Below are 17,375 nucleotides of genomic sequence, written 5' to 3' on the forward strand. Positions count from 1 at the left end.
CCGTCCATTAATGGGATTGGCTCCATAAATTTGTGACGTCTCAAACCTTGCCAATCTGAAAATGTGTTGTTCAGCCTGTCCTTGGTACACTGCAGCTTAAAATCAGACAGGCCCAGCCCTGGAGATGACTGCTTATGTTGTCCCTGATATGTCTTGTAGCACATGAAAAACACCACATGGAGATGTTAAACACTTGATTTTCACTGGAGGGGGTCTTTAATAAGTTGTCACTTGTATTGTGGTAAGGGACATACTTGCATATGACGCTCCCTCTGGACTTGCTGTGGCAGGGTTTGATCTGCAGGGAACAGGCCACAGCCTTCCACATGTCCGGGAGACACTTCCTGATGTCCAGCACGGGGATGTTCATGAACGGCATCTTGATCGTCCCATTGGACCACAGCTTGATGTCATTCATGGCGCCCTGGTCTGACTGGACGTTACAGCTGCGGAACAGCTCTGTTGGCCTGTGGATAGAGACAGACAGACAAAGGTGACTTTACATGAAGTCAAAGTGAAACAAAAGTTCCTTTGTACCTAAAAGTAAAATCTAAAACATCATATAACACTAGCAACTGGCTGATGGCAGGAAACGTTCTGCTTGCAACGTTAGCCGTGAAACTGTCTGCTCTGCAGACCTTACAGAGCCCCTCTGGGTAATGTGAGGAGTGTTTTCTTCTTCCTCTGCACCAGGAAGTGTCTTTGATGTCTGATTGGTGGGTTTGGTCTCAAGTGAGTCATCTAATTGGTGGTTTGAAGGGAGAAGGTTCCAGGCAGAAGTTATGGGTGTGGTTCCATCATTCCTTTCGCTGCTGATGAGTGGATACTTTGTTTATCTTGCTGAAATTGTTGTGTGTGTGTGTGTGTGTGTGTGTGTGACACTGGAACCTAAACTTAATTTAACCCTAGATTTTCAACAGTGGTTTCTCTCGCAAACCAAAACTAAATGGAGTCATCAGCTGATTCTTATTTAGTTCAGCTCACATCAACGTTCTCGTTCGATTAGTAACGGAGAAAGGATGTCCCAGCAGTTATTTCAGGGCTGCTTCTTCTTTTTTTTGTACTTTACCATACCATACCTTTACCTTAAACTGTATGTTAAGCAGATAACTACACTATGAGTACCTTAAAAGAGAGACTAAAAGTCAACATTATTATCTGCATTTGTATGATTCATTTCATCAAGACCTTAACCTGTACAAACGCAGTAAAACCATTCCAGGCAGCGCTATTAATGTTTTGTATTTTCCAGACCTTGAACTTTTTCCACCTGTGTGAGGCGGCACAAAGTAAGTGGTTGGTACTTTGGTTAACATTGTCTCAGAAGCCCCTTATACACTGCCAGTTAAAGGCGGGATTATTATGCCTCTGTTATGTTTCGTCTTCTATGTAAAACACACAGAGGCGGAATGGTGGGGCGAATTCGTTCCACCTCTGAGATGGCATTGGAGGTTGTAGCAGAGGCGTAACAGAGGCGAAACGGCGACTGTGGAAACAGCGGAGCCGGCAAGGTAGAACCTCGGCGTATGTGTATGTGAAGCACACGCTGTTTGTTAACACCTTGCAAACGCTTTGTAAAAACACGATGGGGCGGCTTTATGCTGGGTGTTGCTTGGTCCAATGTAAAATGGCAAAGGTTGCATAAAAATTGAGTTTCGTTACGCCGCTGAGGCATAAACCGCAGCCTAAAATGAGCTTTAGACTTGAGAATAGAGGTCTGAGAACCTTGTCTGTTCGAATCAGCTGCAGGTTATGCCTTAAATGAGAGAAAGCTAAATATAAATACAGGAATACAAACAATTCTTACAACTTAAATAAGCAATTTTAATGAAACAGTCCCCAGGCAGTAGATGCATTATTACGGTAATTCAAATGCAACAGCACCAGGCTGCAAAAGAATTACCACACACACTTCTAGACACAAAAGAATGGTTGCTTCTAACTTCTGCCTGCTTATGGGGGAGACGTCAGATGAATAGAGCTTATTAACACTGTGTAGCACAGCCTCCTTTCCCTGCTGTGTCACATTTTAAGATATGACAGGATAACTTACAATGTGTAAAACAGTATAATCATGACTGATGCGATCATATTAACAGCTTCCCCTAACTTTTTTTAAAATGACTTGTCACAATCATCATTGTACTAATTAACTGTTTAAAAACCCTCACACCATCTGCCTCTGGCTGGAGATTTTCAGCGCTGTGTGTTAGCATCAATCTGCTCTGACAACACTGTGATTTCCCAAAGAAGCCGATTTGTCATTTGTTGAGTCAGTGTGAAGATGTGTCCCTGTGATAGACTGTTTAAAACAGATGAGACAGTGATGTGACCCGTTGAGAGCAGGCACGCTTGGAGTCACTCACACAGTCTGTGAACACGAGACAGACAGCTATGCACTTTGCACGATTAAGATACAGAGCAGAGAGATCCAGGAGGCAGTGATAGCAGCATGAGAGGCGAGGATGCCAGGCTGTGCACCGTACCTCTAAGTGTGGGCGTTATGAAAGGTAGAAACATTTATAGTTTTATATTTGTGTGCACAATATGTCATTCAAACATATTCAAAAGTGTATGCTTAATTGAAAAGGTGATAAATGATCAATACTGCCCAAATACACCATTAATTTGCTCTATTTGTTACTATTTGCTGTTGTCCTATGAACGACCTAATTTTGAGGGATCCTTAATAAAACCAGCCCCTGAATTGGGACACAGCTGGATTCATTTCTGCAATGAATCTACCTAATAATAGCCTCTAGGTAACAGATAGGCCATCACGTAGTATGTGAAGAATTATCGGCCGGGCCGATTATCTACGCCGATATTCGGCATTTTGACGCATATCGGCATCGCCCTTTTTTTTTATTTTTTATTTTTTAAATCTGACGGGCGATAAGAGTTCATTTCTTTGCTAATTTTATTTAACTTTGTTTTATTTACTTTATAAAACTTCAGGAAGTTATTTATTTATTTATTTCAATTTTCAGATAACTTTATAAGAGATGCTGCTGACCCTGGGAACTCCCTGCGCTTTTTGTTTGTTTGTTTAATAAACATATGCTTAAAGGCATTTAAACAAAGTTAAGTGTTGGAGTTTGTATTATCCAAAATTTTGACGCCAATATTTTAACTTTTACTGCAAATGAATATCGGCTCCAAATATCGGTTATATCCTTGACTAATAATAATCGGTATCGGTATCGACCCTGAAAAACCATATTGGTCTATCTCTAGTGAAGAATCACTGACTGAATGAATGAAAGAATGAATGAATGAATGAATGAATGAGTGATCGAGGTACTTTCAGAACCTGTGAGCTGTGAAAACCATGCAATTTTGGATACAGTACCCATGATAAGAGTTGCCATGATAGATTCAGGTATTCGTTTCTAATTTAAGGTTCAAGGATGTTTGCTTTACACCCACACAGACACAGTAAGACACACGCACACACACAGCTATAAGCCCCATGCACCATCACATTGAAACACCACCTCCACGTCAGTGTTTGTGTTCCATGCTGCTCCCGGCTACACAGCTCAGCGTTTGAACCCCTCAGGGGAGAAGAAATTCATACACGGCTCTCCTGGAGCCCATCAAAGGAAACTCGAAGAGCCTTTTACACAGTTTGTTTGCCTGAACTTCAAATCCCACAATGCCACAGCATGAACTCCATACACCACGATCTGAAACCACAGTTTGTCAAATTATTTTCTTTGTGAGTAACAACAGAAGGCTTTGGGTCCACTTGCAATTTAAACAACACATTCAAATACTTGAGAGGGACACTGCTGCTCGCTCAGAGAGAGGGCTGTTGTTTGAGCTCAGCTCATTTTCAGAAGAGTATGAAAGAGTAAGAAATCACTTAGACATATCTGGTAACAAGAGGATAAATTCTAATGACGTTGTTTATCCTTTGACTTTCTCATCTAGCAAATGCTTAGGTCAAAATGACCCCAAACTAGCAGTTGGTTGTACTGATGTGCCTGAGTGCAGCATTCTAGAGCTGATGGAATGGCTATAGTCTTCTTATACTGGTTTCTTACACGGCTATATTTCTGTTTAGTAGGCCGCTGTTATGAATAACAGAGCGTTGCTACAAATGCAGATCTGAACAAATACTTTGAAGCACTACTCTGCAATTCGCAGAAAGAAGTCTGGTTAATGTTGGTGCCAAAAAAGAATAGAAAAAGAGAACAAAAGTAAGAGAGAGTAAAAGGCAAAAAGAGGACAGAGAAATCAACAAAATTGAAAAAGGCACAATGTCTTTAGATTTTGACAGTAAAAACGGGCTCAGAACCTTTTTTTCTTTGATTGCCGCCTCCACCTAGAGGTGAATTAAATTTTGTTTGTTGTGCTCACGGCAGTAAAAAAAAAAGGAACAGGAAGTGGACAACCAAAACAAAGAACCATTACCAAATTCATCCTGCATCAATTTTATTGTGGTGGACAGACAAAGCTTTGGGGGAAGATTTCTTAATACTTTAAATGTGTATTTTAATGTCGGTACTTGTTATAGGTAAAACTTTTATTTCAGTATTAACATGTCACTTGTATTGTGGTAGTAGTCATACTTAATGAGTATATAAAAACTCACACTATTTGAAGGTGTGGACTCTTTTGCTTGTTTCATGTGTGAGCATATCATACAGCATTTTAATGTAAAACAGCTTCAGTGGTTACATTCTGTATATAGCCTATAAAATGTATAAAATCATACTACCTTATATCGCATGTTTCAACAAACTACACGGTAAAAGTTCACATCTCATCTCATCAGGCCGCTCTATAGTCTCAAGAGGCTGTGAGCGTTTGTGGTTGCCTCACTCACCAAGTGACCTGCAGACTGCTGTGTGTATGTGTGAAGTATATTTCAGTTTGTTTTGATGTGTGCGTGTGTGTGTGTGTGTGTGTGTGTGTGTGTGTGTTAGTGTGACTTCCTATGCAGCCTTTGAAGCCGCTCCATTTGGCCTATGGCCCCATCTGCAGACAGTGTGTAAAACATGCTGCGGTTCTTATAAGTCTAGGGTCACACTGGGTTCAACATAAGTCTGCCTCTTGTTTACCTCTCTGACTGCTTCTTTCCTTCAGGCTATAAAATATGCATTTTCACACAGGAAACAAAAACTCGTTGTAAACACACAGGAAATGCGTGTTCAGAGGCACAGTCAGAGGACTAGGGATTTAATTTCATGATACGAGTAAACTAAGAAAAAATATTTTCTTATATAGACTAAGAGTCAGAGTTTGTGCTGACTGGAATATTATTAGCACAATTTGCTTTGTGAACTTTAAGATGGAGCAGACAGCGGTGGCAAAGTATGCACAATTTATGGTGCTACCACAGTCACAATAACCCTTTGAGCATAGTACTATTAAACTTACTATTAAACTGATGTGTAAAAAAACAAAAGCAGTTAAACCATCAGTTTAAGAGAAAGAGATTAAAGCAGAATCTAGACATAAACAGTGTAATGTCAGTTAAACTGTATAAAATGAAGGTAAGTGAAATTTCATTCAACTATGTGAAATATCTGCACTCTAAATAGTTGAAGCGTCAATCGCCAGTAAAAGGAGATAGCAGTTAAGCTGTAAGTTCTATTTTTAGCTAAGAGACTGAACAAACAGGTCAGTTGAAGTTGAAACAATGGGAGCAGCAGAAAAATCCTTTGTCTTACAAAACAAAAGCAATTCAAATTTAAAAATACTGTGAGTAAATCTGGAAGTTTGTGAAGATTTTGGCGCCCCCTGTGGTACCTCTTATTTCTTGCTGATTTTGTACTGTACATGCTGAAGTGGTAGTTTTTTTTACAAACAACTTCTTTAACAGTCCCATGTATCACTAACTTCAGATTTTTGCCCTGGAAAATGTAAACAAATGGAGTGTGCAGTTAATCGCGTCGTCTGACACCTACTCCCCACCAGCAGTTTCAGGCATTAAAAATAACTACATAGAAATAATCAATCTTGTTGCTGATGCTCTGGTTTGCTTTTGTAGGCCATTAAGAGTAACTGGATGAGTAATTTCAGTCTGTTTCATAACCAGCGAAAAACTCCTCACAGGAGCTTTAATTTCATTTGAAAATTAAAAGTTATATTATAATGTGCTATATCAATAGTAGCACACCTAAAGTTTCTGGTAATTCTCTGCAGCAGTATGATAGATGTAAGATGTGACTCTGAAACTCTGTGGTTGGAGTGCATGTAATTTGTACAGTAGTTGTGTGAATATATTCTTTGTAATTATTTGCTCTTAAAAGCTTCTAGTAAAAAACATGAAATTTGTTGTTGCTGAAGAGGGTATACAACAGGTTGTATTGGTGATTGATAGGCTGAGAAGCAGTAGCCTCCGAAGGCAGCAATAGAAAAGTTTCGAAAAAGCATCTCATAGTGTTGTTTTGGAGAAGGCTGCTATCAGATAATGTCAACATATCATTATTGGATGAAACACTCCTCACAAAGAGATAGGAGCTGGGGAGGAAGCAGGCCAGTATGAAAAACTCCTTTGATTTGAACCCTGCTGAGTATCCAGGAGTCTGACCTGTTGTTGAAGTTGGTGCAGTAGCCGAGATCCTTGCAGCCAAGCTGACACGGTTCTCTGACATCAGCCAGGCAGTTGATGAGCTCCGTCTCCACAGGGTTGTACTCACAGAGCTGGTCAAAGTCCTGCCACGTCTGACTGCCCCAGTTAGTGCTGATCTCCTGACACATGTCCCTGTCAGAGAAGAACAAAGTCTGGGTTAGTACAAGAAAAAAACATTTCACCTCAACCTGTACTCTGTCTCTGAATATCACAGCATTGGATGTCATGTTCTAAGCAGTGTGATACCTGCAGAGCGAGGTGTTAGCCTTGGAGCAGCAGTGCAGCTTGGCACAGTCCATCTTCGCGGGGTGGGGGGTTTCTTCTTCAGGTGGGGAAGGAGGGTGTGCGCTGCCCAGAAAGCACTGCCACATGGGTTCCTGGGGGAGAGGCTGGGAGCCGCACTCCTCGATCAGACCCTCCATGATCTCGTGCTCTGTGCTCATGGTGCGAAGGATGCGCCGGCAAGCCACCTGGCAGTGGGTAGCCTCTGCCCGGTCACAGCAATACAGACCTGGATGGAAAGGACAAATGCACCGTTGAGTGCTGGAAACTGGTACAATATCTAGAAATATATGGCTCAAAAAACATACTTACATATACTGAAATAGACAACTGTATGCAGATTGAAAATATAAATCTATTAAGAGATTACACAGTCCTTTTTCAGTTCCTGATCAGGACAGTCAAATTAAGGATGTAGATGTAGCCTTACATTTTCAGAGGTTGAGTGATCAGTGTGATGGAACATATCTGTGCTTTCTTTTGTCACATTTATAATAGGGGACAACTTGATTTTGATGTCACAGCTCAGGAAGTTGAGAAGTTTCCATGAAATAGTCCCATCCAGAGAGCTGGGGTAAACAGTATTTTCCAGTAGGAGGCTCCAATCTACTGTCTTACACAAGTTAATTTATCATCAGGTTTGATTTATGGAGTGTGGATGGAGTGAGAAATGAAGAAATCAGGAAGGAAAAGTTTCCCATAAGCCTACGAGGTGGTATCAAAAACCCTCATGATTGATTCTCAGTGTATTGCTCCTTCCCAGCTACCACTCCTAATGGGTTTGCATAATGGTTTATGAACTGTTCCATAATAAGTTTTCAATGGAGGCAAATAGTCCCTATGAAACATGGTATATTTTGTAAAACATCTACACTACCAGTCAAAAGTTTGGACACACTTTCCCATTCACTTGTATGAGAAAATATGTCCAAACTTTTTCCTGGTAGTGTAAAATAGAAGCATATCTATTTAGAAAGAAATGTTGATTTTATCTGTCATTTTTTATTCTTAGAGCACAACAAAAACAATTCCATTCACATCAAAAGTATTGTATAAAGGCAGAGGTCACAGACACTCATCTCTAAACGAGGACAAGATTAGCAAAACCTTTGCATGACAAGATACTACTATGTAAAAGTAAAGCCTCTAAACTAATAGCATGATAAACAATGCATCTGTGTTTGACTAATAGATTCACTGCTCCTGTAGTACACAGATTGTGGGGTGTATTAAGTATAGATGGACTTACTGTCTATAGGGCTGCGTATGGGGTAGGACTTGGTGAAGTTGCTGACACAGCTGAGCAGCTGGGCGCTGTGACTCTGACAGTACTCTTTGACAGCGTTGATCTGGGACACGGTGGGGGTCGAGTCCGTCCTGAAGATGGCCTGACAGTACTCCCTACAGGTGGTGTGACGGCCTGCATAGCTGCAGCATGTCGAGCCCACTGGAGGAACATGCACAAAGGTTAAATAGTCTTACATACACACCAGTGCTTTGGAGAGCCTTAAAGTCGATAGGAGGATTCAAAGGTTTAGTTTCCATGTTTAGTTTCCAAAAGGCAACTGGACTTGGATGAAGTTGCCTTTTGGATTAAGCCTTTGAATCACCATGACAAGGATGACCTTTAATGACACATAGATAGGAGCAGATAGGAGGAGTGTTTTGTCATTTGGCCTAATCTAAATATATGCCTAATAATATGACGCTCTGGTGCATAACTCACTCATAATGATGCCTATGAAATGATAATTTTAATGTTGTCGAGTCAGGCAGGCACAACGATATTTTTGGTATGTATAAAGGTGGGCATCTTGTGATTTGGAAGTTGAAAATGGGGATGCATTTGGATGCAAACTAAAAATATACAACCATAAATTTTACTTTTTTGTGCCTACTATATTTCGCTGACAATGACTTGATCCATGTATTGTCGATCCAATTCAAATAAATTGGCATATAAACTCATATTTCATCATTCTTTCGCATCTGCATGAGCAACATTAGACCTCTCAACAGGAAGTTACTGACCTATCATCCCATCAGGCAAATAACAAGGCTCTGCTGTATGTGTGTGTGCATCTGTGAATGTTGTGTATTTACAGTATGTGTGACACGGTGCAAGAATGGGACAGATGGAAAAGGAGAAACAGAGGAAGAATACAAACATGCTCATCTAGTGGTCCAATATTGGTGTGCTTGAGGGTTTTATTTATTTATTTGCCGGAGGGAAAGATGAGTTCAGAGTTTGCAATTGTTGGCTTCTTCACTGTTTACCTTGTGAATGTGTGTGTGTGAGTTGGAACTTACTCTCATTTTTGGTGATGCAGCTGTAGAGGGAGGTCTAAAATGAGAAGAGAAAAAATGTGGTTGACATTGAACCCAGCTATCAGTCATACCTATATTTTAATATACAATCAAGGAAGAAACATAGCAGCCCTGTCAGGATGTTTCATAGAAGTGGCAGAAGAAGCAGAACCACAACTAATGCAATTTGTTTTAGAGGAACTTCATGTATTCAGAGTACTGTTATTAACATTATACCCCTACTCAGTCAGTCAGTTATGTTGGGACTATGATCATTCTGTTCTTTCAGTAAAAAATAAGAACAGTTACAAAATACACATAACAACAGTAGCCTTCAGCTACTAAATCCAGCTTACTTCTCTGAAACTCTTGGGCTTACCTCTGTGACTTTTTTGCATACTTTTGTTATGTCATTTTTAGACGATGCCTGTAAGGGAACAGGAAATGAAATCAAACCAGGTTTCATGAAAACACAGACAGACCTTACTTAAGCATGAGTGAGGTCAAAGCAAAACTTCGGATAGAGCAGTCATTCTTAGGGAAAAGGCTGGGTATCTCACCTGTCTGCATTCCCTGCGACACTCAGCTGAGATAGCCAGCTCACAGCAGCCCAGCCCCACCCAACCGTCTGACTTCCTGGATACACCTAGAGGCAAAACAAACATCACAGAATGGACCTGTTATGTGTGATCATTTGATAGAGGTGAGCTTGTAGAGAAGTGCAATACAAATGTATTTATTGGGAACGATGCTTTTGTCATTTCCAAAGCCTTAAACAAATCCAGTTAAATGTCAAGGACGTATTAAGGCATGGGTAAGTGCTGACAGTCAGCATCAGTACCACTCCTGCTGGTCAATGTAATATTGTTTGAAGTTAACTGCCCTTCATTGACTACATAGTTAATGATAATAAGTAGGATGTTTCCTTGCATTTAGTCAACAACACATTCAAACTGAGCCCCTCCTCCTGGGCTCTTCATCAACAGAAGCTCACTCTCACTCTCTCGTGCGAGAACACGCTCACCCCGCCGAGCTAACACCGACAGCATCACGGTTACCTTTGCGCTAGCATGCTAACTGCCAGTTAGCTTGCCCTACCCGGTTTGAGGCACCTATCTGTCCAACAGAAAGAAGGACAACTCTGCATCACTCTTTCACCATGTTCGCTGGTCTAAATGGGGCCCAGTTGCTAATTTGAACCACTCCATGAAAAGCAAAACAACAGAATAGATGCAGAGGGAAGGGTCTCACAAGGGTCTGCACACACACTCACCAAGACACATACAGAATGTATAGAGGCCCATAAGCGATGATTTCTATTACATCATATTTGAAAAAGTCTATATTTTATTTTTCTAGGAAAATCCTACTTATTATACCTTTAACAAAGTGTTTTCCACTTTGGCCTGCCTGCAGTTGGTATTGTTAAAGTGGCATTGTTACTTAATGGTAGACGTTTGCCATTTTACCCAGTTTACCCATGGAGATAAGAAAACAAGACTATGACCAAAAGCATGTGGTCCTCTTGTGCTCATGTGAGAAGCCAAAACAATTTCTTCCCAGCATCTTGTATTTCTGCTGCACCTATCAACAGCACTTGGATTGTTTGGTAGTTTGTATGTCTCAATGCTGCAGGTAACTAACTAAACAAACAGTGATAAAGATTGAGGGTATTTCGAGCAAATTGTTAGCCTTTTTTATCTTTGTAAATGTTTGTAGTTGTATCAATCTTCTTTGCAGTTTGTTGTATGATAGCTCCAATAAAGGTCAAAAGCTGAGGAGAGTTGGTTTCGCAAGGCAGTTGTTTTTGAGACTTCATCATTGGTAAAGTTATGAACTCTTCATTAAAGTCAGGCTGATATTGGAAAGCAAATTAGAATTCTGACTCAAAGAGCCTCCAGTGTCAATAGGATCTATTGTTTGGAAGTGTTATGATTTGTCACTAAGATACAGATGTGAAACACTGGGTTGGCTCACTAAAGATGGGTGGACATCCAGGACTGGATGTCGTCATGGACATTTAACAAGTAGATTTGTTTTTGCTAAAACACAGGTTGGAAAGTTTTAGAATAATGATTAGGCGTAACTGACACATCAAATTTATTAACTTTCATATTTTACATATGCCAACAACTCTGTGTTTCACTTACAGGAACTGCCAAATTGCAGGTCCAAGTCTGGGATATATGAATGAAAGTCCAGCCAAGTGCTACAGTTTAATTTGTACATGTTATCTGTTAAGTTTCAACAAATTCCACTATATTTTGCAAGAGTTGCCAAAAGGCGCTCTGAGAAGTTAAGGAAATCATTAATTGTGGTTGGCATGTTGGGAGAAGTGGTTACACAAACAGAGTAAATCTCTTAAGGCTGCTGGAATGCAGTGAACTCCAGAGAATCGATGATATCTCAGAGTGTGAGAGCATCTGAGGGAGGATTGTTCCTTAACAGGTTAAATCTTCACAGACTCCTGAGGCTGTCTGGACGCCAGTGTTTAGTGGGTACAGAGAGGTAAGAATAACAATACTTCTTGATCTGGAGGCTATTAGGCTTTTGACAGGTACATTTGTTCCAAGCGCAGACAGCAGGATTTAGGCCTTTGATCCACTGCCTGCTTTCTGCTCTGGTCAGGGCCAGCTCTCCTCACAGCTTTAACAGCTTCACTTGCTTCCATCTTTCCACAACCACACACACACACACACACACACACACACACACACAAGAAGATACAACTTTGTTTGAAAGTCATTTTTCAGGTCAGCTGTAGAGTCAAGGTGTCTCCTTTTGACTTATCGTGTGTGCATTCTGCTTGATATGTCCAGAACTCAGTCAGGAATGTCTTTTAGCTTTGAAGTTAGACTCCAATGTCATTTTTACGACCTTTATATTGCAATATTAAACATTTCACTGCTAAATTCCTGACTATTTCCACCAGCTGTCCTCTAAAGGTGTGTTTCTCTGTTGCAGTCTGTTAAACCAGGTAGAAGTGGTATATTTATTCATTTTTATCTTCTAATTGATTCTCTATTTCCTTGTAAAAGTTAAAGTTAATTTGGATTAAAGATTCTGAATAATCATCTTGAACATCTTGGCTCAGCATCTGACAGAGCTTTGGAAAAATCAAACCCATACGTTTTCTGCAAGTAATAGTTTCATTGACGTGAATAACATTGTCTCTATGCTTAGTGGGACAATATCACAGCATATTTATCCATTTAACACAAAGATATTATCTTTAATTTCACAATCCAAATTATTTCTATTATGTTAACTGTTCTCATGGAGCACAGAGTAAGCTTTTAGTGTGAGGCAAATAAAGAGCAGAGATGCGGGGAGGCGGATCAATGAAAGTAAGATGGTAAACTGGTTTGTATTTAAGGATTTGAAATCCCTTCGTCACTCTCTGATTTACGTGGCTAAGCTCGAGGACATGTCACTCCAACAGAAACATCTCCATATGCACAGTGGGGCACAGATTTTTAGACATGATTTTATTTTAGTGGCGATAGTGAGTTCAATCTCTTAACATCTGTCCAAGAAAAAACAATCAACAATCATCCCTATAATCAATGATGTAGAATCAGTTTACCAATTGGCACAAGCCTAATGCCAAAGCCAGACACGTGTCTCTTACCTGGAAGTGTAGAGTTGATGCACAGCCAAAGTTCATTCTAGAAGACAAGAGATAAAAAAAAGTCAATTACTGTCAAATGTTGAATTAAAGCTTTTACTGTTCTGAAATATAATATATGACACTATAATACCAAATAGTTCTAATTTCTTCTCCACTCTTCTTCTAAAGAATAAAGCAATGCTACTTTCCAGTCAAACCAGTTCTAGTGTATGGATGCGATTAGCTATAAGGCAAAAGTGGTTGAATCAAATTGGGTTTGCAAATGATCACGTGATGCACTGTAACGACATTAAAAGCTTGAGGCATACTTTGTGTGTTCCACCCACTCGCAAAATGGACTGTGGCTTTAATATGTAAGCCATAGTTCCAGGATGGGGCTTTTGAGAATTGAACAGGCTCACCACTAACTATCCGATCAACCACAAATGTTCAAATTAGAGGAAGTCTGGTTGGAGCTGAGGTGGGACAAAGAACTGGAGGACACCATAGCTGAGGCTGAAATTAAAGTGATTCAAGCAACGAAGCTTCTAAATGTTCTGTACCACAATTCAAGCCTCTATCATTTTGAGATCAGATCATTTTAAATCCCAACCAAGACGCACATAGAAGAAGTGACACAATACTTGAAATTAGAAAGTTATACCATAATGTCATTGACATATCGACATAAATTACTCAAAATTGTATTTGGAGGGAAAAGTTAATATGGAGTTTAATATATATTATATGTATAATATATTTAATATAGGACATCTATAAAGTCACAGATGTGGTTAATAGAATTGCATCCTAAAGGCAGCTTCACAATCTGACACACATCTACAAACCTCTGCAATTATGTAACGGTGCACAACTGACCACCTGGTCTTCAAATTTCAAACACCACAACCCATGGTAGTATCATTGTTGCATCTCCCTTTTACCATTGCCTGATGGCGTGTGTGAACAACAGCTGTAATCAGCTGGTGGTCACAGAGAAGAATATTCTTTTGTCTAGGGAAATTGTCACACATCCATCTGTAAATGCTTCTCAATGAAAGGCAGTTTGAAAGTTCAAACAACCAGATGTGTGCCATGCCATGCTGTCACGATATGTTATGACACCAAACAATCACCATTGTACTAAAGAATCTGCTTTTATACCCCCAGCCCCTCCCTTTTACCAAAAACAAGTGCATGTAAGAATATGTTGCATGCACCACAGTACTTAATAATCGAACTTTTGGTGAAGAACAACTTTAAAACATATATCAGAGATTTGGGGAAGTCTAGTGCGCTTGTTCTCGCTCCTTACTGTTGGTACTACTTTTTAAACATTTCTATAACATAAGCACAAACGTTCAGTTATTTTTACATTACATTGTTTACACTTAACAAAACATTATAGGGTTTGAAACTTTACAGTTAATTACTTTTTGATATCACTTTGATGTCCATACTATGGATACACTTGAGAGAAGTACACTGGGTTTGTAGTTTGAGGTAAACTTTTGAATTGATTTTCTTAATTGTCTTTGCACACTTACAGATGATAGACTTTACTTGAACTTTGACTAACATGATAATTTTACATTTAGTAAGTATTCAACAAATTCACTTTGAGTATAGATATAGTTTACTGAACTGTTAATTAAAACAAATATACTTATTCATGGAAATGTTCTTAATATTTTGTATTCAGAAGGTTTTTCTCTGTGTAGATTTGTCCTCAGGCAAACTACACTGCTGGAGTTCAATGGAAACTCCAGCCTGGACAAGAGCACTGGTATGTACAAATTCATCGCTATTGACAGTGCACACACACCCCATTGGCTTCCACATTCAGCCATGGTCGTAAAAACTTTATGGAGTATCACTTCATAACATGAAGGTCCTATGTAAGTAAAGATATCAAATGAATGTACTCAGGGTTACTGTTAGGAGGATATAGTTTTCCGGTATATGATGAGAAACATTCTGTAATGTCACACAAAACAAACATTACATTCCTCGGCTCAAAACAGTGTTGGAAAACAGAAAAACATATGAATCCCATGAAACTTCCGTTGGGTTTGTGGTGAAATGTTGTGGGATTAATCATCACAAACACGCTCTTCTGTCTCCTCTGACTAAGAGACACAGAGACATAGATTGGGACATTGGAAGACACAGAAATAGAAGAGTGGTAGAAAAGAAATCCCTTTCATGCTCTTTTGAAAGTCATTTGTATAAACACACGTCACAGTTAACACCCTGAACCCATGTCTCCTGGCTGGGGAACAAAGGTTCCAGTCAGCGGGCGTCTGCATCATTTATGAGGCAGGCTGAGGAGTAACAGTTTCTTTACATGAAGCATAAACATGATTTGTGACGGAGCAGGGGCCTATAAACTATGAACATCACAGGAAGAATAATGTAGCAGTTTAGACGAGCCCTGTTATCCTCGCAGAGAGCTGGGCCTTTGTTTGTACGTGTCATAAAAGTTTACATTTTTCAATTTTGCTACGGCTGATGAGAATTTAATATCTTTTCTCACAGTTTGAAGTTTTCATCAGGTCAGAAAAGACCTGAATGAAAGTCGTGTGAATAAAGTTAAAACACTATTCAGTATCTGTCCATACTTATAAGGACGTATGGTATGAAATCTTGGTGCCTCACTATCAAAGTGGTTGTTGGATTTAACATTAGGATACTGGCATTGGGGTTTTCTGTTCATTGTTGTATTATGTTCCTGTCAGGCTGCACTAAGGCCACATGATGACACCCAAACCATCTCTGTGACAAATGAGCAAACAAAGTTCAGATTTTATATTCTTTTGTCAAACTACTCTTTTTAGAGTCAAGAAGAAAAATAGAAAAATAAAATATAGACGTTTACAAATATAATATAATATAAATCATCACTTATGGGCCTCTATGCATGTGTGTTGGTGAGTTTGTGTGTAGACCCTTGTGAGCCCCTTCCCTCTGCATCTATTCTGTTGTTTTGCTTTGCACGGGACCTTCTCAGGACGGGCTGTTGTGGTTCCCTGAGCCAATCACAGCGTATAGGTGAGTGTGGGAGTGGTTCAAATTAGCATCTGGGCCCCATTCAGACAGGCAGTTGGCCTTCTTTCTGTTGGACTGGTAAGTGCCTCAAACCAGTTAGGACAAGCTAACCGGCGGTTAGCAGGCTAGCACAACGGTAATCGTGATGTTGTTGGCATGTTCTCGTATGACAGAGTGAGAGTGAGCTTCTGGTGATGTAGAGCCCAGGAGAAGGGGCCCAGTTTGAATGTGTTGTTGACAAAACGCATGGAAGATTTCTACTTATTGTACTTTAAGTAATCATGTGTTGTGTGCTTTTGTTCGGGTTAACACCTTTAGGTAAATGAGTGACATAGTTTCAATGCTTTTCTCAGATTTGTTTGCCTTCCTGTTCTCCTAAGTGTGCAGACATTAGCCTTGTGTTTTCCTTTAAACCTGTAAGAATGACTATTGGCGAGATTTTCAAAAAAAAATGGTGTCGTGCAAATATGCACTGCAGCTTTGGTTTGGTTTGTGGTCACAATCTGTGTGTTAACCTGGCGCAAAATATGGGACCAAAACCAACAACAACTAGTCCTAAACATATGATAAAGTAAATACAGACTAAACTGTACAATCAATTTTTATTAATGTTGAGAATGTTTTGCCTAAAATTCGCTTTTACAAATGAAAATTTTCAATTTGAAGCACCACTTTGTTGATTTACTCTTTAGCAGCAAAGAATGTTAATGGGCAACATACAAACAACAGATAATAATACATGCATGTGTGACTTTATTGGCATGCATGTGCGTCGAGTTTGTACTTAAAATGCATGTAATAACAGCTGAATAAGAATCACGTTCAAATGAGGGCACACATGTAAGACTGCATAACTAATTACTGATGTGTTTCTAATATGCTGCTTGGAGGGAGATGAGACGAGCACCAAACCAACCTCTGCTTTGTAATTAACCATGGTGGGAGGAAGGATTAAGCAACTCTGTGTTTGTGTGTGTGAGACTGCGTGGTTTAACCAGGTGCTCCAGTGTTCCTGTAACCACAACCACTAACCCACTTCCTGTATAAGTCTAATAAGAGAGTTGATACGAATTTTGACTTAACACAGGCCAAGAGCTTAAAAACAGCAACACAACAACAGATATAAAAAACATATTTGCTCAAATGTTTTATTTTTTACCATAATCGCATTAATATCATAAAAACGAATTCATACTGCCAGACATTTTAAAGCACATTCAGTGTTTTCAACTGTGTTGTTTCAGTTTGGATTTTTATAACATGCAGCAATGGAAAAAACAATTTCATCCAGCCAATATAAGAAATTCCTGCATGTTTGAAATAATTAGCTATTAGAAATAGCAACAAAAACTCAGCTCACGATCAAGTTACTAGCTCGTCCTTGAGTTTTCCATCATACAATAGGGCTGTCAACGAATTTGAATATATAACCGAATTGGAATAAGTTATTAACATTCGATGTGAAAAAAATGAGCACTACCGCAGCTGTCTCGCGTGTTCTCACGACTGTCTGCCGTGTTCTCGCGACTGTCTGCCGTGTTC

The 17,375-nt window shown here is 39.6% G+C and overlaps 1 protein-coding gene across 1 annotated transcript in view; it reads right to left on the reverse strand.

The window, feature by feature from the left end:
- The window catches only part of reck (reversion-inducing-cysteine-rich protein with kazal motifs), an 80,987-nt gene that overhangs the window by 36,435 nt on the left and 27,177 nt on the right, over positions 1–17,375 (reverse strand). The window contains exons 4-11 of the mRNA XM_069667713.1: positions 12,807–12,843; positions 9,736–9,821; positions 9,555–9,602; positions 9,179–9,212; positions 8,118–8,315; positions 6,833–7,097; positions 6,545–6,718; positions 255–467 (exon numbers count right to left, since the gene is read on the reverse strand). Coding sequence (XP_069523814.1) covers positions 255–467; positions 6,545–6,718; positions 6,833–7,097; positions 8,118–8,315; positions 9,179–9,212; positions 9,555–9,602; positions 9,736–9,821; positions 12,807–12,843 — 1,055 coding nt within the window. The remainder of the gene's footprint in view (positions 1–254; positions 468–6,544; positions 6,719–6,832; positions 7,098–8,117; positions 8,316–9,178; positions 9,213–9,554; positions 9,603–9,735; positions 9,822–12,806; positions 12,844–17,375) is intronic.

The sequence above is a fragment of the Semicossyphus pulcher genome, unplaced genomic scaffold, assembly GCF_022749685.1.
Source record: "Semicossyphus pulcher isolate SPU_LCO1_2020_fin unplaced genomic scaffold, fSemPul1.0.p SCAF_18, whole genome shotgun sequence".
Taxonomy (NCBI): domain Eukaryota; kingdom Metazoa; phylum Chordata; class Actinopteri; order Labriformes; family Labridae; genus Semicossyphus; species Semicossyphus pulcher.